The sequence below is a fragment of the Thamnophis sirtalis genome, unplaced genomic scaffold, assembly GCF_051295495.1.
Source record: "Thamnophis sirtalis isolate CommonGarterSnake01/CBP01778 unplaced genomic scaffold, rThaSir2_p1.2 scaffold_1, whole genome shotgun sequence".
In the NCBI taxonomy this organism is placed as follows: domain Eukaryota; kingdom Metazoa; phylum Chordata; class Lepidosauria; order Squamata; family Natricidae; genus Thamnophis; species Thamnophis sirtalis.
In genome coordinates this window covers 113765740-113791650 of record NW_028261381.1, presented here as the reverse complement: position 1 = coordinate 113791650, position 25911 = coordinate 113765740, and the positions used below count along the sequence as shown (strand labels likewise).

Here is a 25911-nt window from a genome sequence, read left to right as displayed (position 1 = left end):
GTATTTATTTTTCCCTTTTTCTTTAGCTTGATTTCCAACATAAATATATACTTAGGAAGAAACGTCATGATTGATTTATAAACTATGATTTGGTAAGTACTGCACGGATTGCTTTACAATGACCATCCTTGAAAGTGTCGTATATGGAAAGTTGAAAATCCATTATTTAGGGAACAGCTTCTTTAATGAAGAAGGTTCTTGGCTTTCTTGCCAAGTATGTCTTTCTAATTCAACTGAGTTGTTCTTTGATACGAAGAGGATGATTACATGCAGTTATACTATTTCTTCTTTTTTTTAAAGAGTTATGAAATCCTGCTTATATCAGACCACATGACTCATAGAGTCCAATTCCCTTTCTTCCCTTGATGTATTCCCAAATAATAGATGACTGAACTGTAATTCAGTAGTACCTTACTGGGATCCCTTTTTACAAGGTGGAAATTAACTCCTTTGGGGGCCACAATTACTCCTTGTTGCCCTACAAGGCCTTGTAATTTCTACAAGTAGTGCTCCACTTACAACAGTTCATTTAGTGACCATTCAAATTTACAACATCACTGAAAAAAGGACTTATGACCATTTTTCATAATTATATCATTGTAGCACCCTCCATGGACATGTAATTTACATTCAGATGCTTGACAACTGGTTCATATTTATGACGGTTACAGTGTCGCAGGATCATGTAAATCACCTTTTGTAACCTTTTGCAAACTCAATGGGGAAGCCAGATTCACTTAACAACTCTGTTACTAATTTAACAATTGCAATGATTCACTTAATAAGCATGTCAAGAACAGTCATAAAGTGGGGCAAAACTCACTTAACAAATTTTTCACTTAACATAAATTTTGGGCTTCATTGTGGTCGTAAGTAGAGGACCACCTGTACTCTTTTGCTAACCGAACATCAAGTTGAAAGACTAGTTCCACATGTGTAAGTTCAATTCAGCTGATTTATTGCTAAAAGTGTATGGACAGGAATCTTCTCAACTAAGGGTCAGCACCTAGTTGGGTCAACGGAACCTAAGGGAGTTGGACTTAGTTCACTTGTGGCTACATAAAGATACTAGGCTGACCCCTATTTTAACTCCATCCCCAGGTTCTGCCATTTCATCTCTTACACAGAATAATAAAAAAGCAACTAGAAGGATCAGAGATCTTCTAGTTCAGTCTGCTTCCCAGCACAGCAACGTGAGTTGTCTGGCTTATTGCACTGGAAATGCTTTTGACTATCAAGTTAGGACTTGTTGTGCTGCTTGTGTTTAGTCTTCATTATTTTGCTTGTAGTCAAAACGTTTCAGTGATGTGCTGTAATGTAGTCAAAACTTTTCAGTCCATCAAGGAGCATATTATTATACATTCCATGGATTTAAGAAAGCACGTTGAGCAATTAGCAACTTTGTGCTGTTAGATGTATGCAAGTTCGGCCTTCATTGTAACTGACATACAAACCGGTGCTTCAAAATGGAACAAACAAATCCTTTTTCTGCCCTGCAAAAACTTAGCATTCTGTGAATTCTCTAAACTGGTGTTTCTCAGCCATGTCTGGCTGGGGAATTCTGGGAGTTGAAGTCCACATATTGTAAAGTTGTATATGTTGAGACACACTGTTCTTTGGCACCCGTTGCACTATAGATGGTCTAAATCTTACACTGTCAGATGAGCCAGAGGAAGAACAAGATTATTTCCTGTCAATGCTATCTGCAGATGTTTTGCCATTATAATCTATGTGAATAGAAAGTAATCATAGCAAATAATGTAATATTTTCAGTGCAAAAATAGTACCATTTTTAAAATATACATATGCACTGAGAAGACAGAGGAGCAAAGCTATGAAAAAAGGATTTTAAAATGGAGGACAAGGGTGAATCTGTGCTGTTGGTCCTAAGGTTAGGGTGATTTTTTAAATTTTTGAATGGTATTTTGTTTGTTTAGGGACTTTTTTTTTTTTTGGCATCCACTGTTTTATCTCAATATTTTTTTCTAACGTGGTTTGATTGTGGCTTAACATGTTGTATAAACCCAAACATATTCAGTAAACCGTGAAATCCAGCGAGGTGGCTTTGATTCAGCCACTCTCTGTCAGCCTAACCCACCTCACAGGATTGTTGTTGTGGGGAAAATAGGAGGAGGAAGAAGTATTTGTACCCTTGAGTTACTGTATTTTTTGGACTATAAGACGTTCCAGACTATAAGATGCACATTAGCTGTAGAGGAGGAAAACAAGAAAAATATATCAACCTCTGCCTCCGCAGCCCATTCGCCACTGCCACAGCCCATTCACCTTGGCCCAATCCCTGCCACCTAGAACAGCTGATTGGTGCCGCACCCCCCCCCCCTGCCTCAATATTTGCTCTATAAGACACACAGACATTTCCACCCGCTTTGGTAGGGGTGAGTGCATCTAATAGTCGGAAAAATATGGTATTTGTAAAAATAATAAAGCTGGGGTACAAGTAAGTAAGTAAGTAAGTAAGTGAATAAATAAATAAATAAATAAATAAATAAATAAATAAATAAAATAAATAAATAAATAAATAAATACATACATACATACATAAAAATAGTTGTGATGTGTGAATGACCTAACCCCGTGATGGTGAACCTATGGTAGTGTGCCACAGGTGGCACACGGAGCCATTTGTCAGGACACGCGAGGCATTGCCCAATCAGCTGACTTCGACCTTCTTTTGAGGCTATATTTTGCCCTCCAGCGATTTCAGGCAAGCCTCCGGAGCACGAAAAACCAGCTCTGTGGGCAAACTGGAAGTTTAGCAATGGACTTCTGGTTTGTTTGTAGGGCCATTTTTCGCCCTCCAGAGCATTTAGGAGGCTTCCCTGAAGGCTCCAGAGGGCGAAAAATAGCCTACCAGCAAAGTTGGTTCCCAAGCTTCCGGTTTGCCCGGAGGGCCTTCGGAGGGCCTCCGGGTGGGGGGAGGTTGTTTTTGCCCTCCCTAGGCTCCTAGAAAGCCCCCGCTTTTGGCACACATGTCAAAAAAGATTCGCCATCAGTGACCTAACCTATTTCAGCCAAACTTTATATTTCTGTTGTGAGACTGAATCTATGTTCAGTGCTTGAAAAATGTTTGGATTACAATTTTAAGAAACAAAAACATTGCATTTATAAATGAATTCTCATTGGACAGAAGTATTTTAAATTATATGATATAAAGATATATATCCCTTTTGCAGCACCTTAAAGCTACAGGACATGAAATTATATTTTTTTTATTTTTCAAAAGTTTTATTTCTTTTAAGGCAAACATTTCATCATTCCTCAATCAGTAAGACATCGAAGTACAATTTCTTGTATATCAAAATAATTCTAGTTTACCACCAAATTCTTGTCTAGCCTAATATATACCCCTCCCTCCCTCCACCCTCTCCCCCAACCCCCCTCCACCTTCCCCCCCCCCGACTTCCCAGAACCAGTACACGGTATGGATTTCTAACAAACACAGTCTAAAAACTATTGAGAAAAAAAAGAAATAAAAAAAAATTAATAACATTCTACATTGACCTTAGCTTCTTCTTGCTGAACCAACTTTAAACAATTTAAATCATTTCTGATCTTAAGCATAGGCTAACTGGAATTTCTTGGTCCCATATTTATTTTGTATATAGTCAATCCATTTTTTCCAGTCTCGTTTATATCTCTCATTTGAGTGATCTTTAAGATATGCCAATATTTTAGCCATCTCGGCTAAGTTTGTAACTTTCAATGTCCATTCTTGAGTTGTAGGCAAGTCTTCCTTCTTCCAGTATTGCGCCACCAACAGTCTTGCTGCCGTTATTAGATGCAGAATCAAGTTAGTCTCTACCACTGTAAAGTCAGTACCTATACCTAGTAAGAATAGCTGAGGAGTAAACGTTATCCTTCTTTTAAAAATATTTTGCATAATCCACCATATTTTTATCCAAAATGCCTTAACCTAATTAACCTTAATTAATTTAAGGCACCATGTTAATCTCCAAAACAGAACACATCAACAAGAGAATAAGTATGGGAGCTATCGAAATAGAGAAACACCCCCACAACATGAATAAACGTGATGATACCTCCCGTCTACCAGACATCTGGAAACCAGCCCTAGTCAACAAACGAGCCCCACCCACCACCCATGCCGTTACAACATGAAACAACAATGGACACATAGCCAGCACCAATCAGCACCAATCTACCAATCATGATACAACCACACAACCAATCATTCCACTTACTGAAACAAAGCCAGTATTCCATACCCCCACACCAAGATTTATAGAAAGATGGCAGCTCTGATCACACTTTAATCCCAAAACCCAGCCTGAAGATGGCAAGAGAGACCTCGCTGAAACATTGCCAAAACAATCTCAATCTTACACGGGAAAAGGCCCAAATACAACAAGACCATATATATTGGAGCTGCCGTCTTTCTATAAATATTGGTGTGTGTGTGTGTGTGGAGTGCTGGCTTTGTTTCAGTAAGTGGAATGATTGGTTGTGTGGTTGTATCATGATTTGCTGTACGGGGGTTGGTTGGCTGTGTTGTTACATCTTGATTTAATCTTACATGGGGAAAGACCCGAATACAACAAGACCAGCATACTTACATGCATTGGGAATCCTCTTATCTGCATTCATATTTTACTTGCGTAATATTTGAGTGGTAGATTGTTTCAGTCAGGTTTCCTTTATTAGTCAAGTCTCTGGTGGCACTATCAAGGATCACTCAGAGGTTACTGGTGGTTTTTAAAGGCTGCCTTACGAAGGTTCGCAAAGTTCATAAAGTGTGGCTTTATGAGTTAGCAGGGAGTCCTAACAGTCACCTAGCAATTGCATGTTGGCAAGTGCTTAGTTTCTATTGATAAGATTTGGTTATAATGTTAACATATATGCATTACTATATACTTTTCTGCATGTATTTCCTTATTAGATACCCTATAATTCTTTATAATTCCTAATAGAACTATAGATACTCTTTACATAATTTAACATTCTTAGTACCTCTTTAAAGACCAAGAACTCACTGGATCAAGGTGCTAAAATTCAGCCAGTGTGGTTTGGTGTGTAGCTTATTTATTAAATTTGTATGCCTCAGACTTGTGTCACACTATTCTGGGGGACTCAGAAACCTATTACCTAAATAGTGAATTTAGATAATAGTGTACCTCAATCTTCCTCAAAGGATTACTGCTGTGAGAATTAAAAGAAGGGATTCTAGCCAAAAGAAAAAGCAAGCAAGCAGGATCTAACTGTGTTGGAGTAGAGGAGCAATATAGTGAAATAGGTACTTACAGGTAAAAGTAAAGATGCAATATAGTAATACACAGCATGGATTGCATCTAAGTAAGATAATCGCTTGGATAATCCTGAAAATAGGAGGAAATGACTCTCCTAATGAATTTCAAAAAAATAAGATTGTAGAGACTTGTCACAGCCCTGCCTTTTGTGTGCATATTGTGTAAAGTATGTGTGCGCGCGCATGCAGAGGCCTAGCCATATATATCTATATGCATATACATATGTTGATTCTGTCTAAGTCATTCTAAAAAACCCTTTCCTATTCCCATATCTGATTAGAACACACATTTTATAGGTTTAAAAAAATGCCTTTATACACTTTATGCACTATGTATTAGCAAAAAATACCTCAGCTCTTTGGAGGATAAGGAGTTCCAATACTAAACAGAATAAAATATTAATAATAAATAATATTTAGTAATAATAAAATTATTATTCTGAAATATAAAAAAGTAATTCAATATTTAATATTACTTATAATTACGGCAGCAAGGATTGCCTTTGTCCAGAAATGGAAAAACAAATTAATTCCAAGCGAAGATGAAATAATAAGAAAAGTTATGGACTGTGCTGAAATGGACAAATTAACAAAAGAAATCCAGGGAAAAGGAGAAACAGAATGGTTCCACCACAAAAGCGCGTAGGACAAAATCGCGCTCGACAAAAGCGCGCTGTGACGTCATCACAGCGCGACGAAAAAGATCGAAAAAATGTAAAAATAAAGCTAAAACCTTCCCCTAACCCCCCCAAACCTAACCCTAAACCTAACCCTAAACCTAACTCTTAACCTAACCCTAAACCTAACCCTAAACCTAACTCTTAACCTAACCCTAAACCTAACCCTAAACCTAACCGTTAAAGTAACGAAAAACGTAACGCTAACCCTTATCCTAACCCTAACGCTAACGCTAACGCTCTAAAGCTAACCCTAACCCTTAACCTAACCCTAACCCTAACCCTAACCCTAACCCTAACCCTTACCTTTATGTGAATCGGCTTGCTTTAATTTAATTTTTATTAATTTTTATTTGAATTTTTCGATCTTTTTCGTCGCGCTGTGATGACGTCAAAGGCGCGATTTTGTCGATCGCGCTTTTGCCGTCCGCGCTTTTGACGGGTCACGAAACAGAATACTACCAGATATGGGATAAATGGTATAGGGGGATGGAGGAAAGAAACAAGGATCAATGAAGGTAGACAACAAAGCCCAAAAATAGTAGTTAAGGAGAACTAACACATATCTATGTATCCAAGTGGTTTAAATTTACTAGAGGTAATCAGCCAATATAGCAGACAGAGGAGTAAGATAAGAGGGTTAAGAATGGTGAAATACAAATGAAATATAATAAAAGGGGAAACAATATAAAGTGAGCGATATCGATTGCCAATTGCTTTTAGAAAGAACAGGAAGCTCCTGTTTGTATTGTATTGTGTAAATGTGGTGTACGTCTAAGTTTTGTGTGTGTATTTTACATGATGGTAAATAAAATTTAAAACTATTTAAAAAATATTCTTTTGAAGTTAAATAGCTTCACCCTTGCGGGGTATTCCAGGCAAAGATCTATAAAAAATGGGCTGAATATTTGTGTGGACAATTCAGAAATAGGCACAAATTGCTTTTCTGCTTAAATGAAAAAAAGTCCATATTTCCAGTTTTTCAGTTTTATAATGCTCACTTTAAGACTTCCTTTGTGACATTCTGCTTCTTCAAACTTTGCTGCTAGGAATATCTAGAAGCTTCAGCTCTTACCTGCATTTGGGTATTACTAAATCTCCCTTTGATATAGTGCTTAGGGAGATCTGTATGATGACAGTGTGAAAGTGCTGAGGTATTAAGCAAAGTAATTGTTGAAGGATGTGGTTTTTCCTGTAGGTAAACACCACTCCCTATTAGATAACATAGACTGCTGACTTACATTCTTACAGAGCTGGGCTTCTTATTTGTAAAAACACCCATCTATCACTTACTATATTGAAAGTATAATGCTATTAAGTTCATACTCTTTCATGGAGTGTTACTGAAATGAAGGGGATTTAAGGTGAAAGATGAGATACTGAGTTTGGCTTTCAAAAAAAAAATAGAAAGGCAGGTAGAATAAGTCTCCTGTGCCTGCCTGTTCATTATGGTCCTTGTTCTGACATTTCAAGATTTAATTCAGCCTTTCAAACACTCCAAGCCTTTTCTGATAATTAATGATTCAGAACATATAATCCTCTATGACAGCATTATCTGTTCTTTAAAGTTATGAAAGCTATGGAAAAGCTGAGTTGATTTGCTGAAGATCACTGACGTGTTTCCACGCAGGAGGAAAAAAAAAAGGACTTCTTCCTTCTATTTTGTTATTTGTATTTCCACATGTGTATTTGATCTCCATGTTCGTATTTTAAGAAATGTTTATCAATAATTAGCTCATAATTATCTTTCTACATTGCTCGTACTGGTAAAGCCCTCTCACATATTTCCCCCCCCAGTTTCTATTCCTGTCAATTAGTGTTACTTTTATTGTGTACAAAATATACTTGTCTTCTTTTGGTATAATGTTTATGTTAATTTGGAAGGTTAAAGGTTTGAAGATGAAAATGAGATGCTGAACAACCAAAGATTTGGAATACGTGAAAAATCTGAATTTCTTATGATCACTAAAAGAATAGTTTTATCTTGATCTGTATTTTTGTAGAACAGAGATGTCAAACTGACGGCCCGTGGGCCTGATGCATCACGCATGCCACGTTCACTGCAGTTCCACAAAGGCAATAACGTCACGATACATCATGTGATGTCATGTGACGCAATCGAGTTTGACACCTGTGGCATAGAGGAAAGTTTACCTAATATGTGGTCAAGTGTAATTCACTGTTTGAAAACAGTGCTTTTTCTTAGCTCTTCATTCCATTATATCATTTTTTTCTTGGTAATGTTTGTTATCATTTTTGTTACGTTTCAGTATTCTTTTTCTGCATGTTAAAACCAATCATTTGATAGAAATATTAAAACAAGCATTGTTATGGAGCTGTCTGACTATGTGATCAATTAGATGTTTGGATTAGTTGTAGCTCTAACTAGGCTGCACCACTTATCGATAGATAGTTCAGCATTTGATTTGGTCTGTATTATGAATATGAGTAATAATTGCATGATTTATCCCAATAGGTGGGTAGACTAATGAGACTTAATAGGTAACCCAGCAGTTTCCTGCAATTCATATCCCAGAGGCATGTTCATATAATTTATCTCCAATGATTAATTAATTATGCCTTGTTTTTAATGTTTATTGTTTAAGGCCTCCTCTTCTTCTGCTATATCAGACATACTGCAATTAAATTCTCCAAATTAAAGAAAGGAAGGAAGGAAGGAAGGAAGTAGCTGAACTGGATTTGATGCAGTAGAATAAACTAAAAGCATGTGAGAGAAATTATATTTGGAATATGAATGAATGGTTAACTATGGGCTATTATTACCTTGGGTGTTTCAGTATCTGCCCTTCTCTGCAGCTGCCTCTTCCTCCTCCTCCCATTGATAAATATAATAGATCTTACACTTCATATGATTTTCTTCTTAACAAAGGTGTTAGTAAACAAAGACCAGCATTGCATAGTGCCTGCAGAAAGAGCCTGGCATGTCCTCTGTTTTTATGCTTCCTTAACCAGTTCAACTTCATTGCATGCTCTGATCCCTTGCCATTGCAATCCCAGGAGAGAGTTCTGTTTTCAAATAATTCTGTTTACAAAGAGATTCAGGGTGGAGAGGTCAAAACAGATACAGCTTTGTATGTTCAAGAGTAGCGTCTTTAGTCTGTTGACATTGATAAAGTGATAAAATTTCAGTGTTTACCCCCTGTGATGAACATGTTGACAGGTCATATGCTTCGAGAATAACCATCTTGGGGTGATTCTGGTTTCTATACTCAAGACATGGCTAAAGGTTATCGCTGCTGTTTTCTGAAAACTCAGCAGGTGTATCCTCTGCGGAGTTCTCGTTTCCTGTTTATGTCAGAGGACGACAGGCTGAGTTTAACTGCCAGAGAGATGAGATATTTATTGATTAAAAGAAAAGGAAAGACGGCAAGATGTAAACCTCATCATCCCCAGATTTCCCCTTTGTGAAATGCCTTGCAATGCATTTCAGGGCATGAAAAATAATTAGCTTTGTAAAATATACATAGTCACTATAAGCATTTCGCCATTTCCTCTATTGCGTTTGGTTTTTTTTGTCATTGCCAAATGTTGCTGTCTTCATTGTGTGCGTACGGTACATATTTAAGCAGAGTGATTGGTTGAGGGCTCCCGTTTTGTTGCTGTCCCTTTTCAGCATGTCACTAGCTGGTGAGAAAGTGCTGGGATCATAGCACTGCAGCAGAAATGGGACAACCCCAACAGTTGTGCCCTATCCATAATTTCTAGGCTACTTCCTCTGCCCCGTCTCCTATACTCCATTGTGTCATAGATTAGAATGCGCACAGAAAAACCCATCAGAGCTACAAAGTGAGCTGAGTCACAAAGAGGTTTAATTAAGGATATTTCCCCCCTTTCCTTTCTCTCTATTGACAATAAATTCCAGATCCCACTGTGCTATGTTGTGGAGCATAAGATTAATTTCATAATTTCAGCCTGCTAGACTATTTCAGACCATTATACTATTTTACATCCTACCGTTTAACTTTTTAAGCTTTGTGCTAAAAGACCCACAGGTCTTACCGAAGACTTGGCTGGACAATCTAGAAGGTTGCTGGTATGACTCTGATGTATCTACCTGCATAAGGAGGGCAGAAAAAGTTAGTCAGGATGAAAGGGGAAGATACATAACCACATCAGCATGAAACAGCCAATGCATCTCATTTGGGCTGGTCAGTGTAGTGTCACAGGGTGCAAAGAATAACAAATGTTTATATGGCTTGTGGTTGTCATTAGTATTGCTAATTTACGAGAGAAAGTATTATATTAACCCTGGGGAACTAAGAACAATTTAAGCCTATCTTACTCTGGTCTGGGGATGAAATGAAGGTAATGTTGTAGGGGCACAGCAGAGAAAGGATGTTGCCATACTTAGTTGCAACTAAAAAAAGACTGTTGGGAACTAATGTTCCATAGTTTTTAGACTATAAGATGCACCGGAGTATAAGACACACCAAGATTTCAAAGAGGAAAACAAGAAAAAAATAGTTTTTTGCCCTCCCCGGCCCCCAGGAGCCCTCTGCAGGCCTCAAGTAGGAAACCATTTCAGACAAATGGATGTCCAGTCTCTTCTTAAAAAGCCCCAGTGTTGGAGCACCCACAACTTCTAGAGGCAACTTGTTCCACTGAATAATTGTTCTAATTGTCAGGAAATTTCTCCTCAGTTGTAGGTTGGTTCTCTCCTTTAGTTCTTAATGGCCAATGAAGTGACTGACTCACTTTTTTCAACTTTATCATGCTATTTGTTGTGGATCTGTATATATGCTTTGCTAGCAAGATGAGTGCTTGTTACCATCAATACAATACAATACAATAGCAGAGTTGGAAGGGACCTTGGAGGTCTTCTAGTCCAACTGCCTGCCTAGGCAGGAAACCCTATACCGTTCCAGGGAATTCTCAGTAGAGAATGTTTTTCTTAAGTATACGGAAGAGAAAAGGGTGAGGTAGTTTAATGAATCTAAGTTCCCTTAGATTCAGATCCTCTTCTCACACAATTCACCTGAATGTATGTGAATGTGGTTGTTGTATCATGTTAGGGCTTGCTTGTTCTAGGGCTGTTCCTGCTCTTATCTCATCCTACCAAGAAAAATTTCATTGATAACAGGTGAGTCATATTTAAATTGGGTAGGAGAGACTATTTACCTTGGAGCAAATGCTTCCTGGATAAGATAGTATTGAAAGGACTTAAGAAATGTTTTTCACCCAAGTACCTTTCTCCTTCCTAGTGGTTTCCCACAACAAGTGCAGGTCTATTTTTTTTTCAGATGACCTGAGCGTTGATCCATTGGTTTTGACTGATTGGCTTGTCATCCGAGTCTGACATTTGGGCTAGGAAAGAGTGACTGTATTATGGTTCACCCAGCCAGCTTTCATGCCTGAGGCGGGACTAGAACTTATAGTCTCTTGGCTTCCAACCTGGCCTTCCCCAGCGTAAATTGCCCCTTCAAATCATAAATACTAGTCAATATTGAGTGTCTGGTTTATGTGGTGATTTAAGATTTCAAGAACCTTGTTCTTACAAATTATAAGAAAAGAGACAGCACATAATGAAGACAAGTAGGAAGTGTGAGTTAAACACGTTTTTGGCATCTCATTTTGTACACATTTTGTTCCTTGTGTACAAGGTAGAGTGACTTTTCTTTGCCAACAGCCTGCTTTCTGTTATATCAACTCCCCAGTTTTTTTAAATGTAAGAGTATGTACATTTAGGTAGACAGGCCCAGGTCAACATAGACATCCTGATTTTCAGCTGGAAATTGGACTGGAGGATTAACAAAAAACTTGCTGGTAATAGATTGGTTTCAAAATAGACATTTGGCCATCTCTATTGCTATCTCAAAGGTGGTTTCTTCCAAGAGGCAACTGGGCTTTCTGTTTTTACTTTAAAGATGTTTCTCTTCTCATCCAAGAAACTTCTTCAGCTCTGACTGGATGGTGGGAAATGGAAGGATTTGAGTATAAATCCTCAACTTCTGCTGCCTCTTGAAAAAAGCACCTTTGGGGACAACCATGACCTGGATGACTGAGAATCTCTATCGCTATATAGCAGCATGCTTCGGGATTTGTTAGAACAAAAGTGAGATATCAGTACATAAGGCACCTAAACAAATTACCTAATTACCTGATTGTAAGATATGGAACTCAAAAGTGGGTTTTTCTTCAGAGGGATCTGCAGTAGAATTGTAGTCCAGTACAGTTATTCAGAAAGGAGGAAGGCACTTTACAAACTAATAGACTACCCTCCCCCACCCCGTGACCCGTCAAAACCGCGGTCCACAAAAGAGCGCTCGACGAAAGCGCGCATTTGACGTCATCACAGCGCGACGAAAAAAATTAAAAATTGAAATAAAAATAAAATTAAAGCAAGCCGATTCACATAAAGGTAAGGGTTAGGTTTAGAGTTAGGGTTAGGTTAAGGGTTAGGGTTAGGTTTAGAGCATTAGGGTTACGTTTAGCGTTAGGTTAAGGGTTAGCGTTAGGTTTAGCGTTAGGTTAAGGGTTAGGTTTAGGGTTAGATTTAGGGTTAGGTTAAGGGTTAGGTTTAGGGTTAGGTTTAGGGTTAGGTTTGGGGGGGTTAGGGTAAGGTTTTCGCTTTATTTTTACATTTATCGATCACAGCGCGATGTTTTCGTCGCACTGTGATGACGTCACGTACGCGCTTTCGTCAAGCGCGATTTTGTCGTCCGCGGTTTTGTGGTGGAACTCCCCCACCCATGTTGCTAAAATTATACTATTTTCTTCTTGACATCACTGCATACAGTTTGTATGGTACATTGTACTTGTATGGCTTCCATTCAAAGAATAATCCTGCACTGTCCTTTCTGGGCGAACAGCGTGAACAATGGAATCCTTAGGTTCTTCCTCCTATGGACATGAATGTAGATGTACAGAAGGGGGTGTCCTTATCTGCAGGATGCCTTACAACAGGGGTCCTCAAACTTTTTAAACAAGGCGGCAATTCATGGTCCCTCAGACTGTTGGGAGAGTGTGGCTAGGGGGTCATGTGATTGGTGGGCGTGGCTAAGTCATGTGTCTGGGTGGGCGTGACCAATTTAACATTCCATTGACCAATGCACACAAATTAAACTTTAATTTGTTTTGCTCCTGGGGGGTATTTTATTTGCTTTTGTTTGCATGTTGCTCTTTTGGTTGCCTTTTCTTTTTACTAGATTGTTTTTTCAATTCTTTAGGAGTCTAATCGTCCACTTCAGGAAACTCAGTTTTGCAGCAATTCTTCTCAGCCACAAGGAGCTTGAAAAATCTCTCGCTGTCTCTTTCTCTTGCCCTCTCTTTTTTTCTTTCTCTCTCCCTCTCTCTCTCTCCCTCTTTCCTATTTCTCTCTGCCCCTTTGTCTGTCTGTCTGTCTGTCTGTCTGTCTCTCTCTCTCTCTCTCTCTGTCTGTCTCTCTCTCTTTACATATCTTCTGGAGGTGGAGGAGGTGAAAAACGAGACATTTTCGCCAGTTTTATGTCCTCCTGGGGCATCTGTATGCTGCATTTTTCACCCCACCCCCCCAGAAGCATTCTGCAGGCCAAAAACAGGAAAAATGCCTCGGGCTTTTGGCCAAAAATGAGCCATTTTCACCAGATTTTTGGCCTCCTGGGGTATCTGTGCATTCCATTTTTCACTTCCCCCGCCTCCAGAATGTCGCTGCAGGCCAAAATTGTTGGCCCTACCTTTCAGTTCCAACCCCTGGGGCTCATGAAGGAAGTCCTGCACTTAGCCGAAGGGTGGGCGGAGCGATGTGGGCGGGGCAGCCTCATGATCCTGCACAGGCCAGATTAATGGCTTTGGCAGCCCACATGCAGCTTGTGGGCTGTAGTTTTAGGGCCCATGTCTTATAAGAAGTGTTCACGTAATAAGTATTCTATCTTTCGAAACAACAATATTGCATGTAAAATGTGGCGGTTTGGATCTTAGGATGCAATATACTTTTTCCTCCCAATAAATATTTCAATAAAAGGAAGATAAGCTTTTTTTTTTTCCTTTGTAGTAAAATGCCCTGGTTTTAACTTCGCTGCCAACATTTAACATGCCACCTCTTTTGTGCCAACACCCAGTTTTATGTAACAGAGGCACAGCCCACTGTCCACATTATGTATCTTAGATTCTCATTGTCTGCTATAATCACACATACAATCCCTTTAAGTAAATAAGTACATGGACACATAAAAAGACCATGTGTTTTTCTGCTTACGAGTAGGCCACTGGGAATTGCCTGTGTTCAGCAAGTCTGGGATTCCTAAAAGAAGTAGCATTGTTAGGAGAAACATCAGTAAGACTAAATTAAATGGTGCTGAATCTTACTTTTTAGTTGTATGGTTTCCAGTACTGTATCTATACATAGTGCATAGTAGTATTTTCGAAATGAATGGTGCTTTCTCTGATTCTTTTTTAAAAAGTATGACATTTGAATAAATCTACAAAAGCAAATGGTGAATACAGGGGACTGTGAGAACATGATAACAAATTGTATATAGATCTCGGAAACCAGGTAAACAAATCTAATCATACTTAGGGTGACCAGACGTCCCGCATTTGGCGGGACAGGCACGATTTTTCATCATTTTTCCCGCGTACCGCCCGCTTCTCAAAAAACCCCGCTTTATTTTGGCGCTCGCTGGCTCCCCCGCCCATCATCAGCTGCTGCTAGCTCGCTCATTCCTTTCCCCCATCTATTCTATTCTACACTAAAAATCTAAGCCAGCCCAGCCTGCCACTCACTGATTGGCCTGGACTCCAGCCAATCAGTGAGCTGGCTGGGATGGAAAACTTTAAGCACTTGGCATCCCAGCCAGCTCACTGATTGGCTGGAGTCCACTTAAGCACGCCGCACGAGTCTCCATTTCATTTCGCCTTCACTGTTTGCTTTTGCTACTTCACTGGTGAGTAACCAGTAGGAATCGGGAGGCTTTGCCGCTTTGGGTGGGCGGTGGCAGCCTTTAGCAAGGAAAGGCCTTCCCTAGGGAGTCTGGCTTTCTCCCCCCCACCCTGCCTCCTCCACTAGCCTTTGTCCCTCCACAGGGCGGCTGGGGGGAGGTGACGCCCTCCTCTCCTTCTCCCCCTTTGCAGAGTTGGGCGGGCGGGCCGTCTCCTCCCCCCAGCCACCCTACTGTGGAGGGACAAAGGCTAGTGGAGGAGGCGAGGTGAGGCAGGGGGGGGGGGAAGCCAGACCGCGGCGGCTACTGCCAGCCCGCGGCCTCCCTAATCATACTAATATACTTCTGTAAGCTATTGGCTTTGTACAAACAGTATGCTAAACACAATCAGTTGAACTCCTAGCAGATGAATTTTCACAACGATTAGAATTAAGCTTACATAAGATTTGTTTTTGCTTTGTGTTATAGTTTTGCATAAATATATCCAGCCTATTTGATTAATTTATAGTTCACGGTATTATTGCTTACCCAGAAGGTGGATTAATTGAGTCATCACGTTATATAATAACCTACTTGTGCAGTCAGCAACCTGACCCTCTTAAGGCTGGTCTTTTCTATGCTAACAGAACTGTGGCAGAATGGAAGAGTTAGACACAGCCTGGCAACTTACCTCCTAGATCCGGGATGGCGAACCTATGGCACGCATGACACAGGTGGCACGCGGAGCCATTTGTCAGGGCACGCGAGGCGGTTGCCAGCTGGCCAGTGTGCATGTGCACGCTGGCCAGCTGAGTTCAGCCTTTTTAAAAGCCATTTTTCGCCCTCCCCGGGCTCCAGAGGCTTCATAGGAGCTTGGGGAGGGCGAAAAGAGTCCCTCCGAGGCCCTCTTGAGGCTTCAGGAGCTTCCCTGAAGCCTCTGGAGTGCAAAAAAAATGGCCCTATGGGCAAACTGGAAGTTCAGGAATGAACTTCTGGTTTGCTCCTAGTGTCGGTTTAAGCCCTCTGGAGGCTTCATGGACCTTCAGGAGGTCTAAGCCTTTGGGGCTTAGGGAGGGCGAAAAAAGCATGGAAAAAATGGGGGGAGCGCCTCTCATGCATGCATGCACACTGAGGGGGTCGCACATTGCATTATGGGTGCGGCATGCCCACGCACGACCCCCTGTGTTCCCCCCTTGTGGCATGCGAGGCAAAAAAGGTTCGCCATCGCTTTCCTAGATGAAAGAATTTCAAAAGAGAGGCAGACATATTAAAGGGGTGGGAAGTTGAAATGGACTAAGAAGCTGACAAGAAGTTGGAGGAGAGTTGAAATTGTAGAAAGGAAAAGAAGAAAAAGGATGCTACTAATCACATATGAAATTAGGTAGTCTCAGGTTGCTGAGGAGGTCCAAAGAGGAATTGACATGTGTGTTACTATACAAGGAAGACTCCACAGCATGGTATTTCAGAGGTCTACACTGTGAAATATGCAGAAAGAAAAAAATGCATCAGAAAGATGCATTGTTAGGTGTAAAAAGGTTGTCAGCTAAGTTTATATCTAAAGTTTTTAATTAACTCTATTGGGAATTTAATAGCAGCTGCATTCTAGACATTCTAGACACAGCTTCTTTCACAAAAACAGTAATGTTGCTGGCAGAAAGGTGGTTATTCTCTGGAATGATTATAGAGCAATTAAGTCATAAAATAATTTGGTTCTTCCAAAGGTAGACAGAGAAGGTGAGGAGAACTATAGCTCTATTTTTATGCATTACTTGAATTGGGTTTGCTTAGATAGCAATTGGAAAATCAGTATGTCAGAGAAACTAAGATCTTCCTACTCTTGATATACTCAGAATAAAGAAAAGAAATTGGAATGGTTCACAGGGAACAAGTTTGCATGTTCTATCTTGTCTGATCAATCCCAAGGTTGCACAACAAGAATAGTTCATATCATTTTCTCTCCAGCCTTATAAAGAGATATTTTAAGCAGTCTTGTGCAGCTGTGATCTCTATGTATAGTGCAGGGATGTCAAACTCAATTTCATTGAGGGCCACATTAGGGCTATGGCAAAGGTGGGTTCCTACCAGTTCACACTATTCGGTAGAACCGGTTCATCAAATCTACCGAACCGGTTAGAAGAGGTTCCACCAGTGGACCCAGAAAGCAGGCCACACCTACAGAAGAGGTTCCAAAAATTTTTGAAACCCACCACTGGTCCTTGGATATGATTATTCTACACTATCATGCTCATATTTATAAAACTCAGTGCCTCTGTGAAAGGTAAGGATGACTACTGCGTTTGTGGTGCAATCAGAACATTGCGTGTGTTGAAGTTGTCTTAACGCAAACCAAAGATGCCTTTTAAAAAACAAGTTTACATCATATTCTTATGCATGCCAGTGCTGTGTGTGAGGTAATTTAAGGTGGTTCTGACAAGTGTCGTCGGCATCTTCATATCCGGTCACATGGGCAGCAAGCCACTCCCATCCGGTCACATGGGCGGCAAGCCACTCCCACAAAGGAGGCCACACCCACAGAATAGGTTCGAACAATTTTTAAAACCCACCACTGGGCTATGGTTGACTTGGGAGGGGGCATGGCTGACTGGGTGGGTGTGGCCAGATGGGTGGGCATGACCAGCTTTATGCCACTCCCCAAACTGTTGGCATGTTTCCTCTTTGCATTGGGTAGACCAGGCCGAAGCAACACAGGTAGACTGGGCCGAAGCAATGTGGATCGGCCCCTTATATTTTCCAGGAGGGCCCCATGGGCTGGATTTGGCCCACAGGCCTTGGGTTTGACACCCCTGACATAGTGCAGTTTTCCCAATTTGGTACATTCTAGGTAGTATGCTGGTTGGAGGGTATGGTGGAATTTTCAGTTCTTCACATCACAATAGCACTAGTTTAGCACTCATTATTCTAGCTATAAGTCGGACAACCAGAATAGTGTTTTCCCTTTGGCTTTTCAGACGAATCTGATCTGCTAAAATAAGACTAGATCCAAATGTGGCAACATAACACATTCTCCACATATTTAGCTGTAACACAGTGAACCTTGAAATTATCAGCTCCTCTCTAAGGTTGTACAAAAGTGAAAAAAAGAAAAGTAAAAGGAAGAGCGGTAATTAGTCTTACCCCCTTTGTTTCTCATTATCATAAAGACATTTAGTGGGTTTGCGTAGGCTTATTATACTGTTGAGTATGAAAATTCAGGGAATTAGGGAAAATGCATGATTTTGTTTAAAAAGAACAAGTTGAAAGAACAAGTTTGAGAGAAACACCCCAGGAGCCGTGAAAATTAAGCAGTTTAGGATAGCTAAGCGATAAGATCCCTTCTCCATTCCTAATAATATTTTTAAAAAAACTCAGTAGTTAAAGCTTGCCCATCAGCCTCATGCCATTTTTCTTACAATGTTCTGTCCCCAAATATTTTTAAATAAAATATGCAATTACTGAATCTAATTAATGTACCTTTTTTCCATTTAGTGCTACTCCAAAATATATTAGCCTAATCTTCTAGAGCAGGGATGGTGAACCTTTTGGCATCGAGTTGCCGAAAAGGGAGCATGTGCGTGCCTTGCGCTTGTGCATGGGTGCCCATCAGGGCTGCAACCCAGAAGAGGAGTTGCCCACGCTGGAAAATGAACTTCCGGTTTGTGGCATGCACATGTGTGCTGGCCAGCTAGTCTTCCAGTTACTGGTATGCATGCGCACAAGACGATTAGCTGCCTGGCACGCATCATCACACTGGAAAACGGAAGACCAGCTCTTTCAGTTTCCGGCACTGCAGCATGCAGAAAGGCCAGCTGACTGTTGCATACCCATGCGTGCCAGAAACCCAGTAGAGGAACGCGACACTGTGCGTGCCAGGCAACATGGCTCCGTGTGTCATGGGTTCGCCAGTACAGTTCTAGAGTAAGGTATTGAATGGTATATGGTGAGTTTTCTGGCACAATGCTACGAACAGCAATCTCAGCATGGAAATAGATTTCAGCACATGGGTCCAGCAGGTTGTGTATTCAACAGATTGTTTGCAAGTAGGATGGAGAGAGAGAAAAGCATTTATTTACCTGGACAGTCCCTGCAGAAACTGTTAGGTAAGCTCCCCGTTGGGAGAGCGAGTACGCTCAGAGAAGCATTGTGAGAGTTGTGTTGGAGAACATACAAACCAGCATACAGAGATACTGCAGTTTAAATAGGCTTTTACTTTTGTGGAAATAGAGGTATCAGAGTCCATCAAAGAGTCCAAGTCATACATGGATAAGACAGTCAGTCATCATTGTCTTTCAGTTAAGGGATAATCCAAATAACATAGTCCATAATCATACAAACAGTCTGGTACTCAAAGTTTGCTAGCAGTTACAAAACTTACAATAGCTCACAGCACTTTTTAACAGCCAACTTCCAAAACACTCAGATTAGATCAGCCTAGCATCTAACGAACAGAGAGCTAACAGTCATTCTGGCTTTCTCTTATGGCCAATTGAGGAAAACAGCAAGCAATCACATTTTACAGTATGATTTAAAGAAACAGGTACAACATTGTTACATGATTTATATATTGCCAACCCAACCATTAGATTATATTCCTAACAGAAACAATATGTGTTTTACATTGCAAGAACTTGGGTCAGCAGCTCATTTGAGCAACAGGATCTGCTTTAAACCTGACCCGGGATGGCAATCTGTGCTTAGAAGGACTTTTTCTCACCTTGCCAGTTGACTTGATCTTGATGTAGCTGAAAGATATGATGTGTGTGTGTGTGTGTGTGTGTGTATGCACCCACACACTGTTGTATTTATTCCCCATGGAGAATAAACACCTTGGACAAAAAAAGATTAAGTCTAAGTTCTATATGAATACACTATTCATATAGTGTACGCTTTCATTTAGTCAGTGGAGAAAGTACATAACCCATTGAATTTGATCCAGAAAGGGAGCCTATTCAAAACTAGGCGTGATTCTTCTACAATTTTTCAAGGAATTCTTTTTATTTCATTTGGCCCCTGCAGTGCCTGGTTTGTTGCTTATTTATATTTAAGGAAGAAAAAAAATATTGTGTTAAGGCGTCAGGATAATGTGATCCAGAAAAATGCAAAGCAGAACTCCATATAAGCATAAGGAGAGCATGCCTGAGTTTCATTAGATATTTGGATTTTTGTTAATTAGTTTTATATTGGTGAATCTTAGATAACATGAATAAATCCTATGCCTCGTTAACTTGAATGCATTCTAAATTTAATAGGATTATCAGGATTCTACATGAGGATCTGATTTATCTAATTGGGAAATGGATGGAGGTTTGTAACAATAACTAAATGCTATACCCCTTCATACACTGTGTAGATGTTCATATGCAATTACCCCTTTTATTTTATTTTGTGTTTCAGAAAAAGGCATGGCAGACAATAAAGACAATTGTCAATTTGCCAGTCATCAGTCCCTTCAAAAAGCGGTATTCTTGGGTGCAGCTGGCTGGTCACACTGGTGAGAACTTTCTTTCGTTAATTGATCTACTATAGTAGAATGTAATTAAAAATTATGGTTGAAGTTGAAAACTTTGAATCTCCCTGCAGAACTCCTAGTTAAAAAGAATACTCATAATCAGAGCTGATAATTTATTTCTCAATATTCAGATCAAGAGTGTTTACATTATTCCTTCTATCTAAAAAATCCATACTGGATTTTGAGAATTAATAACCATGCACATTTAAATAATGACATGAATAAAGGTGGACTTTATTAAAATATTAGATGGGTCGGTAAACCATGCAGTTGGATTATGAGCTGTTTGGGACTATGGTCAAGGGTGAGTTGCTGGGGGTTTGCACGGGTTCGGGAGAACCTCTACCTAAAATTCTGGGCAGTTCAGAGAATCCCCAAATCCCACTCCTGGCTCACCCCGCCCTCCCCTCCTAGGAGTCCCCATGCAGCCCGTTTTGGATGCAGATAAGTGCAGGGTGTGTGTGGAGGCTTGGGGAGGGCAAAAAATGGGCCTAACAGAAGTTCGGGAAGGCCGGAGACAGGCCTATTTCCATACTCCAGAGGGTCTACAGAGCCTGGGGAGGCTGTTTTCACCCTCCCGGAGGCTCAAAAAAAGCCTCCAGAGCCCGGAGAGGGCAAAAAGCCCCTCCCCCTGCCATGGTGCAGGAGGCCAACTAGACCACGCCCACCACGCCCACGCAGCAACTGGGCAGAGAACCCCTTGCTAAAGCTTTTGAAGCCCATCCCCGACTGTGATACTGTTCCAACGTTACCAAAATCTCACAAGAATCTTGAAATCTCCTAACATCAAACTTTCTTGCTTTTAAATATAAAAGCAACCATAAAAACTATCTCAAAATTCACCATGATTTAACTGGCATGTGATTTAAAAACATGTTTTATTCTCATCCATCTTTCGGTTATCCAAACATGACTCATGCTTTGAATTTAAAATTTGTAGAGATTTCAGAGTTATTCTTTCCAGTTTCTGGGGTAGGAGTTGGGGGAATGCATGCTAACATAATGGCTACCTTTTCTCAACAAATTATTTTGAATTGCTTCAAAATGCATGTTGCATTCCAGAGGTCAGCTTTCAGCATATGTCCCATTAACCCAAGCTTGTTCCTATATCTACTCTTGTTTTCTATACTCTAATACCATTGGCTACTATTTCAGTTATGATCAGTTCAAATCAAAGCAGTTAGGACAGTGTATTTTTAATCACCGGATCTGGCTCCTGAGTCATTACATAGCTGCTTCTGTGAAGCTTTTGTGCAGCCATGTGTATCTAGACTTAAATATATTTAAATGTTTCATGTAGATGTTTTTCACAGGATTTTTATGAAAGGGCTGTTTATTGCCTGGCTTTGTTTAGAATCAGAATCAGAATAGAATAGAGCTGGAATTGGCCTTAGAGGTCTTCTAGTCCAGCCCCCATTGTTTCTTGTTCTGCCCTCTTTTGCTTTGGAAAATAAATTGACCTGCTCTTCTTTATGGCAGCCTCTCAAATACTGAAATACTGCTATCATGTCCTCTCCTTAGTCCTTCATTTCTCTAGAATAGCCAAACCCAAATCCTCCACCCGTTCTTCATATGTTTTAGCCTTCAGGCCTTTAATCATCTTAGTTGCTCTTCTTTGCCCTTTACCAAAGCCTTGTTTATCTTGGGGTATTCTTTTTACAGGATGCTGACTTACGTTTCCTCTAAATTGGAGCAGAACTGGATAGGGAATCGGGGGGGGGGGGGGGCTCTGCTGCTAATTGCAGCTGAACTGTGAAGAGAGGCCTTTGAAAATTCCAGTAACATCATGGTTTTGTTTCTGCAGGAAGTTTCAAAGCAGCCGATGCTGGGACGATTCTGAAACGCCACTGTGAGAACGAGGAGAAGTGCTTTGAACTGCTGATGAAAGATTCATTGCATTCCTGTGTCCCTGTCTTCCATGGTGTGGTGGAGAGAGATGGCGAGTCCTATTTACAGTTGGATGATCTTCTAGCTAATTTTGAAGGGCCTTGTGTGATGGATTGTAAAATGGGAGTCAGGTGGGAGATCTTAAACAACAGCTTCCCATCTCATTGTGGATAATTTGCTTGATAATTTGGATAATAGATATCCTTAGAGTGCTCAGGGAAGGTCAACGGCAGAACTTCACGGCAGATCCCTTTCTATTATACTATCTGAGTTACGGACATTTTGAAAAATAACTATTTGAGAAGCAGCACCTGTAATTTAAGCTCCCCTATAGGCTGCTTAGGGACGTGGTGGCTCAGTGGCTAAGATGCTGAGCTTGTCGATCAGAAAGGTTGGCAGTTCAGCGGTTCGAATCCCTAGTGCCGCGTAATGGAGTTAGCTCCCATTGTCCCAGCTTCTGCCAACCTAGCAGTTCAAAAGCACGTAAAAAATGCAAGTAGAAAAATAGGGACCACCTTTGGTGGGAAGGTAACAGCATTCCATGCACCTTTGACATTTAGTCATGCTGGCCACATGACCACAGAGACGTCTTCGGACAGCGCTGGCTCTTTGGCTTTGAAACGGAGATGAGCACCGCCCCCTAGAACCCCCAGGAATGACTAGCACGCATATGCGGAGGAACCTTTATCTTTACCTTACAGACTGCTTGCTTGTTCCTTTTAGATTTATTAATATGTTTTCAATTTTTCAATTTTGTATTTTTATTGCTTAAAATAATGCTGAAACAAGTTTGTAGCCAGATCTGTCTATCCACAAATGGCCAATATTTTCTTTATAAAGAACACCACTTTTCTAAACCCTACATCGTTTTCAGAAACTGAACTGCATATAGGACATGTTCATGGAAGTGAGTGGCATTTTCTAGCAAGATTTACTCAATTTGGACACATCCGTAGAAAGATTAATAGAAGAACTGATGTTGCTTCACTGGTCAAGCTTCAGCTGAATTATCTCTGAGCTTGACATCAGGTCTCACAATCAAATTATGAATTATTTTTCTGTGCAGGAACATGAATTGATTGTATGTGTATGGTGAAACTAACGTCAGAACTGAATTGTCACAACTTGCACTTCTATGTTTCTAGGGGTAGAGTCAATTTTTTGTTCAACATACAGACTATTATTAGATAAGGAACATTATACACAGATCGTGGCTATAAAATATACTTGAAGCAGGATTCATTAAATTAAACCTCTTAAATATATGTCCATTTTGCATTGTGAAATTGTCATTGTCCCTACAGTAAAAAGTTGCTCAAATTTTATAAGTTTCAAACTAGAAATGTCTACATTGTGATGTTGAAAATATATTGTTGCTTTGTTTCTTCCTGCCATATACATTTTTTACATAGTTGGTCTGTCCAAATATTATGCTCTATTCAATGAAACGTTGTTTAAAAATGTTGGGAAAAACTGTACAATTCTTTGAAATATATTTAAATATTCCTCATCAAATTGTCCATCCCCCCAATAGCCTTCAAACAAGTTCAGGACCAAAAGTTAATAATGAAAAATTCATTTCTTTTGAAATAGTTTTTTTTTAAATAAAACTTTAATGAAAAGAGTTTTAGAAGTTAAACAAACTGACTTTTTTCTTTTTCTTCTTCTAGTTTTATAATTCTAGAGTTCGGTAGTTCCATGTTTGGAAAAAAACTGTGAAATTAGTCTTTTCAATGTGTTTTTTTGTGGTCTGTCTGAGTCTGTTATAAAATATCACATTCTTCTATTCTGAATGAGATTAGCTAGCTATGCTAAGAGACCAATGCATTCTTTTTAGGATTACTTAACATATACCTTTATAATTTCCCTCCCATAAAGATCTCAAATCAGTTCATAATCTAGAAAACCCTGAATAAAAAAAAGGAAATCAATATAGAACTCTTATACTGTGAAAAGAAAAGGAGAAAAAACCCAAAGCAATAATGATGTTACCTATTTTGGTAATGAAACATCTGCAAGAAAACAACAATAATCTTGGAAAGCACATAAAGGACCCCTCACTTAAAATCTTAAATCATTCTGATACTTTTGATTTAAGGTATCTTCTTGGACTTGAAGAAAAACTAGAATCCTTTTGGCTATGCCCTTTTTCTTTTGCCCATACTGTATCTGCCCTGATCTTAATCTTAAAAATCTTGAAAAGAGAACTCTACTTTGTTAAATTCTCTTTGCCTGTAACTGGAATGTTCCATTATATGGGATAGACAGCATGAAATGAAAGCTAACTTTTGTTGTAGTTGCTAGAGTTCGAGAGATGCTCAACATCCCATTGTTTTTTGTAGGACATACTTAGAGGAAGAATTGACTAAAGCACGAGAAAAACCGAAGCTCCGTAAAGATATGTATAAGAAGATGATAGATGTGGACCCTTTGGCACCGACTGATGAAGAGAACACACAGCATGCGGTGACCAAACCTCGGTACATGCAATGGAGGGAGACGATCAGCTCCAGTGCTAGCCTGGGTTTCAGGATTGAAGGGATAAAGGTAAGAAACCTTCCCTAGCCTTTCCTGTTTGAAGCATTCATTCTGGTGTGCTTTTCAGAAGCTTCCATAGTAATGTGTCATTCATGGCCACACCTGGGTGACAGTGTCTGGTCTCAGAAGCTACGTAGGACTGAGCCTGGTTGGTGATTGGGTGAGAAGTCAGCAGGAAATAGAAATGTGTACATTTGTACTTGACTGGAAAGCGTCTGTATCTGATTCCAGTGCCCTCAAGGCAGGTATCTTCAGATATATTACACACACACACCCTCTTTCTCTCTCTCTCTCTCACACACACACAAAGATAAACACAGACATAAAATGACAGATTAACAAACCAGCATATTTAGCTGGCTTGGACTACAATTTTTACAGCTACTTGCCATTGACTATATTGGCTATAAAACAAGGCTGATGAAAATTATATTCTGTACAGTTTACAGAGCATCAGATGAACTAACTGAACTAGGCTTATCGAGTAAAGCAACAGCAACAAAGCAAACATCACCATCAAAAGGGAAGCAAAGGGCATGGATGATACGATTGTTGCTGGCCTGGGAAATAGTCATCTGTGTTAGAAGCCTGAATTAAAAATGTCAACCTTGATACTAATACATTTCCGTATCACACACTATAACTGCTGTTATCACTCTGGCCACATTGGCTTTCATGCTGTTGAATGGGTTTAGAATTCTCAAAGGTTCTCTCCCTCCGGGCTTCTTCCCGGCATCTCAGACTTTGATGTTAGCAAAATCATTTGGAGGGTACTGTCAGATTTTTCTCCCTATTATGAAGTTATAGGCTGGTATGTAATAGCTAGTGTGCCATCTGGCAATAGGCAGAGAGAATTCTTTCACTGTACTCACTGAGTTCATCAGAGTTCTGCTAGATTTCTCTGCCCACGATGTGCCCAGCCGTTGCATAACGTTCTTGTGTCTTGTCAGGCACATGCATTTGGATCTATGCCAGACTCACCCTATTGGAGCAGAGGTTTTTCTTCTGAAGGAGGAGAAGCTATTAAAGAGGAGGGTAGTAGATGCATGCCTGCCATCTACCGTAGATTCTACTCAGAAATAATTGTACCATGTTTTCCCGAAAATACAACATGTCTTGAAACTAAGGCCATGCCACATTGTTCGGGTGGGCCAAAATATAAGC

General features: G+C 40.0%; 1 protein-coding gene across 1 annotated transcript in view; it reads left to right on the top strand.

The window, feature by feature from the left end:
- ITPKA (inositol-trisphosphate 3-kinase A) overlaps positions 1–25911 on the top strand; it is a 65123-nt gene that overhangs the window by 25798 nt on the left and 13414 nt on the right. The window contains exons 2-4 of the mRNA XM_014065535.2: positions 20208–20304; positions 22127–22340; positions 24552–24756. Of these exons, the coding sequence (XP_013921010.2) occupies positions 20208–20304; positions 22127–22340; positions 24552–24756 (516 nt within the window). The remainder of the gene's footprint in view (positions 1–20207; positions 20305–22126; positions 22341–24551; positions 24757–25911) is intronic.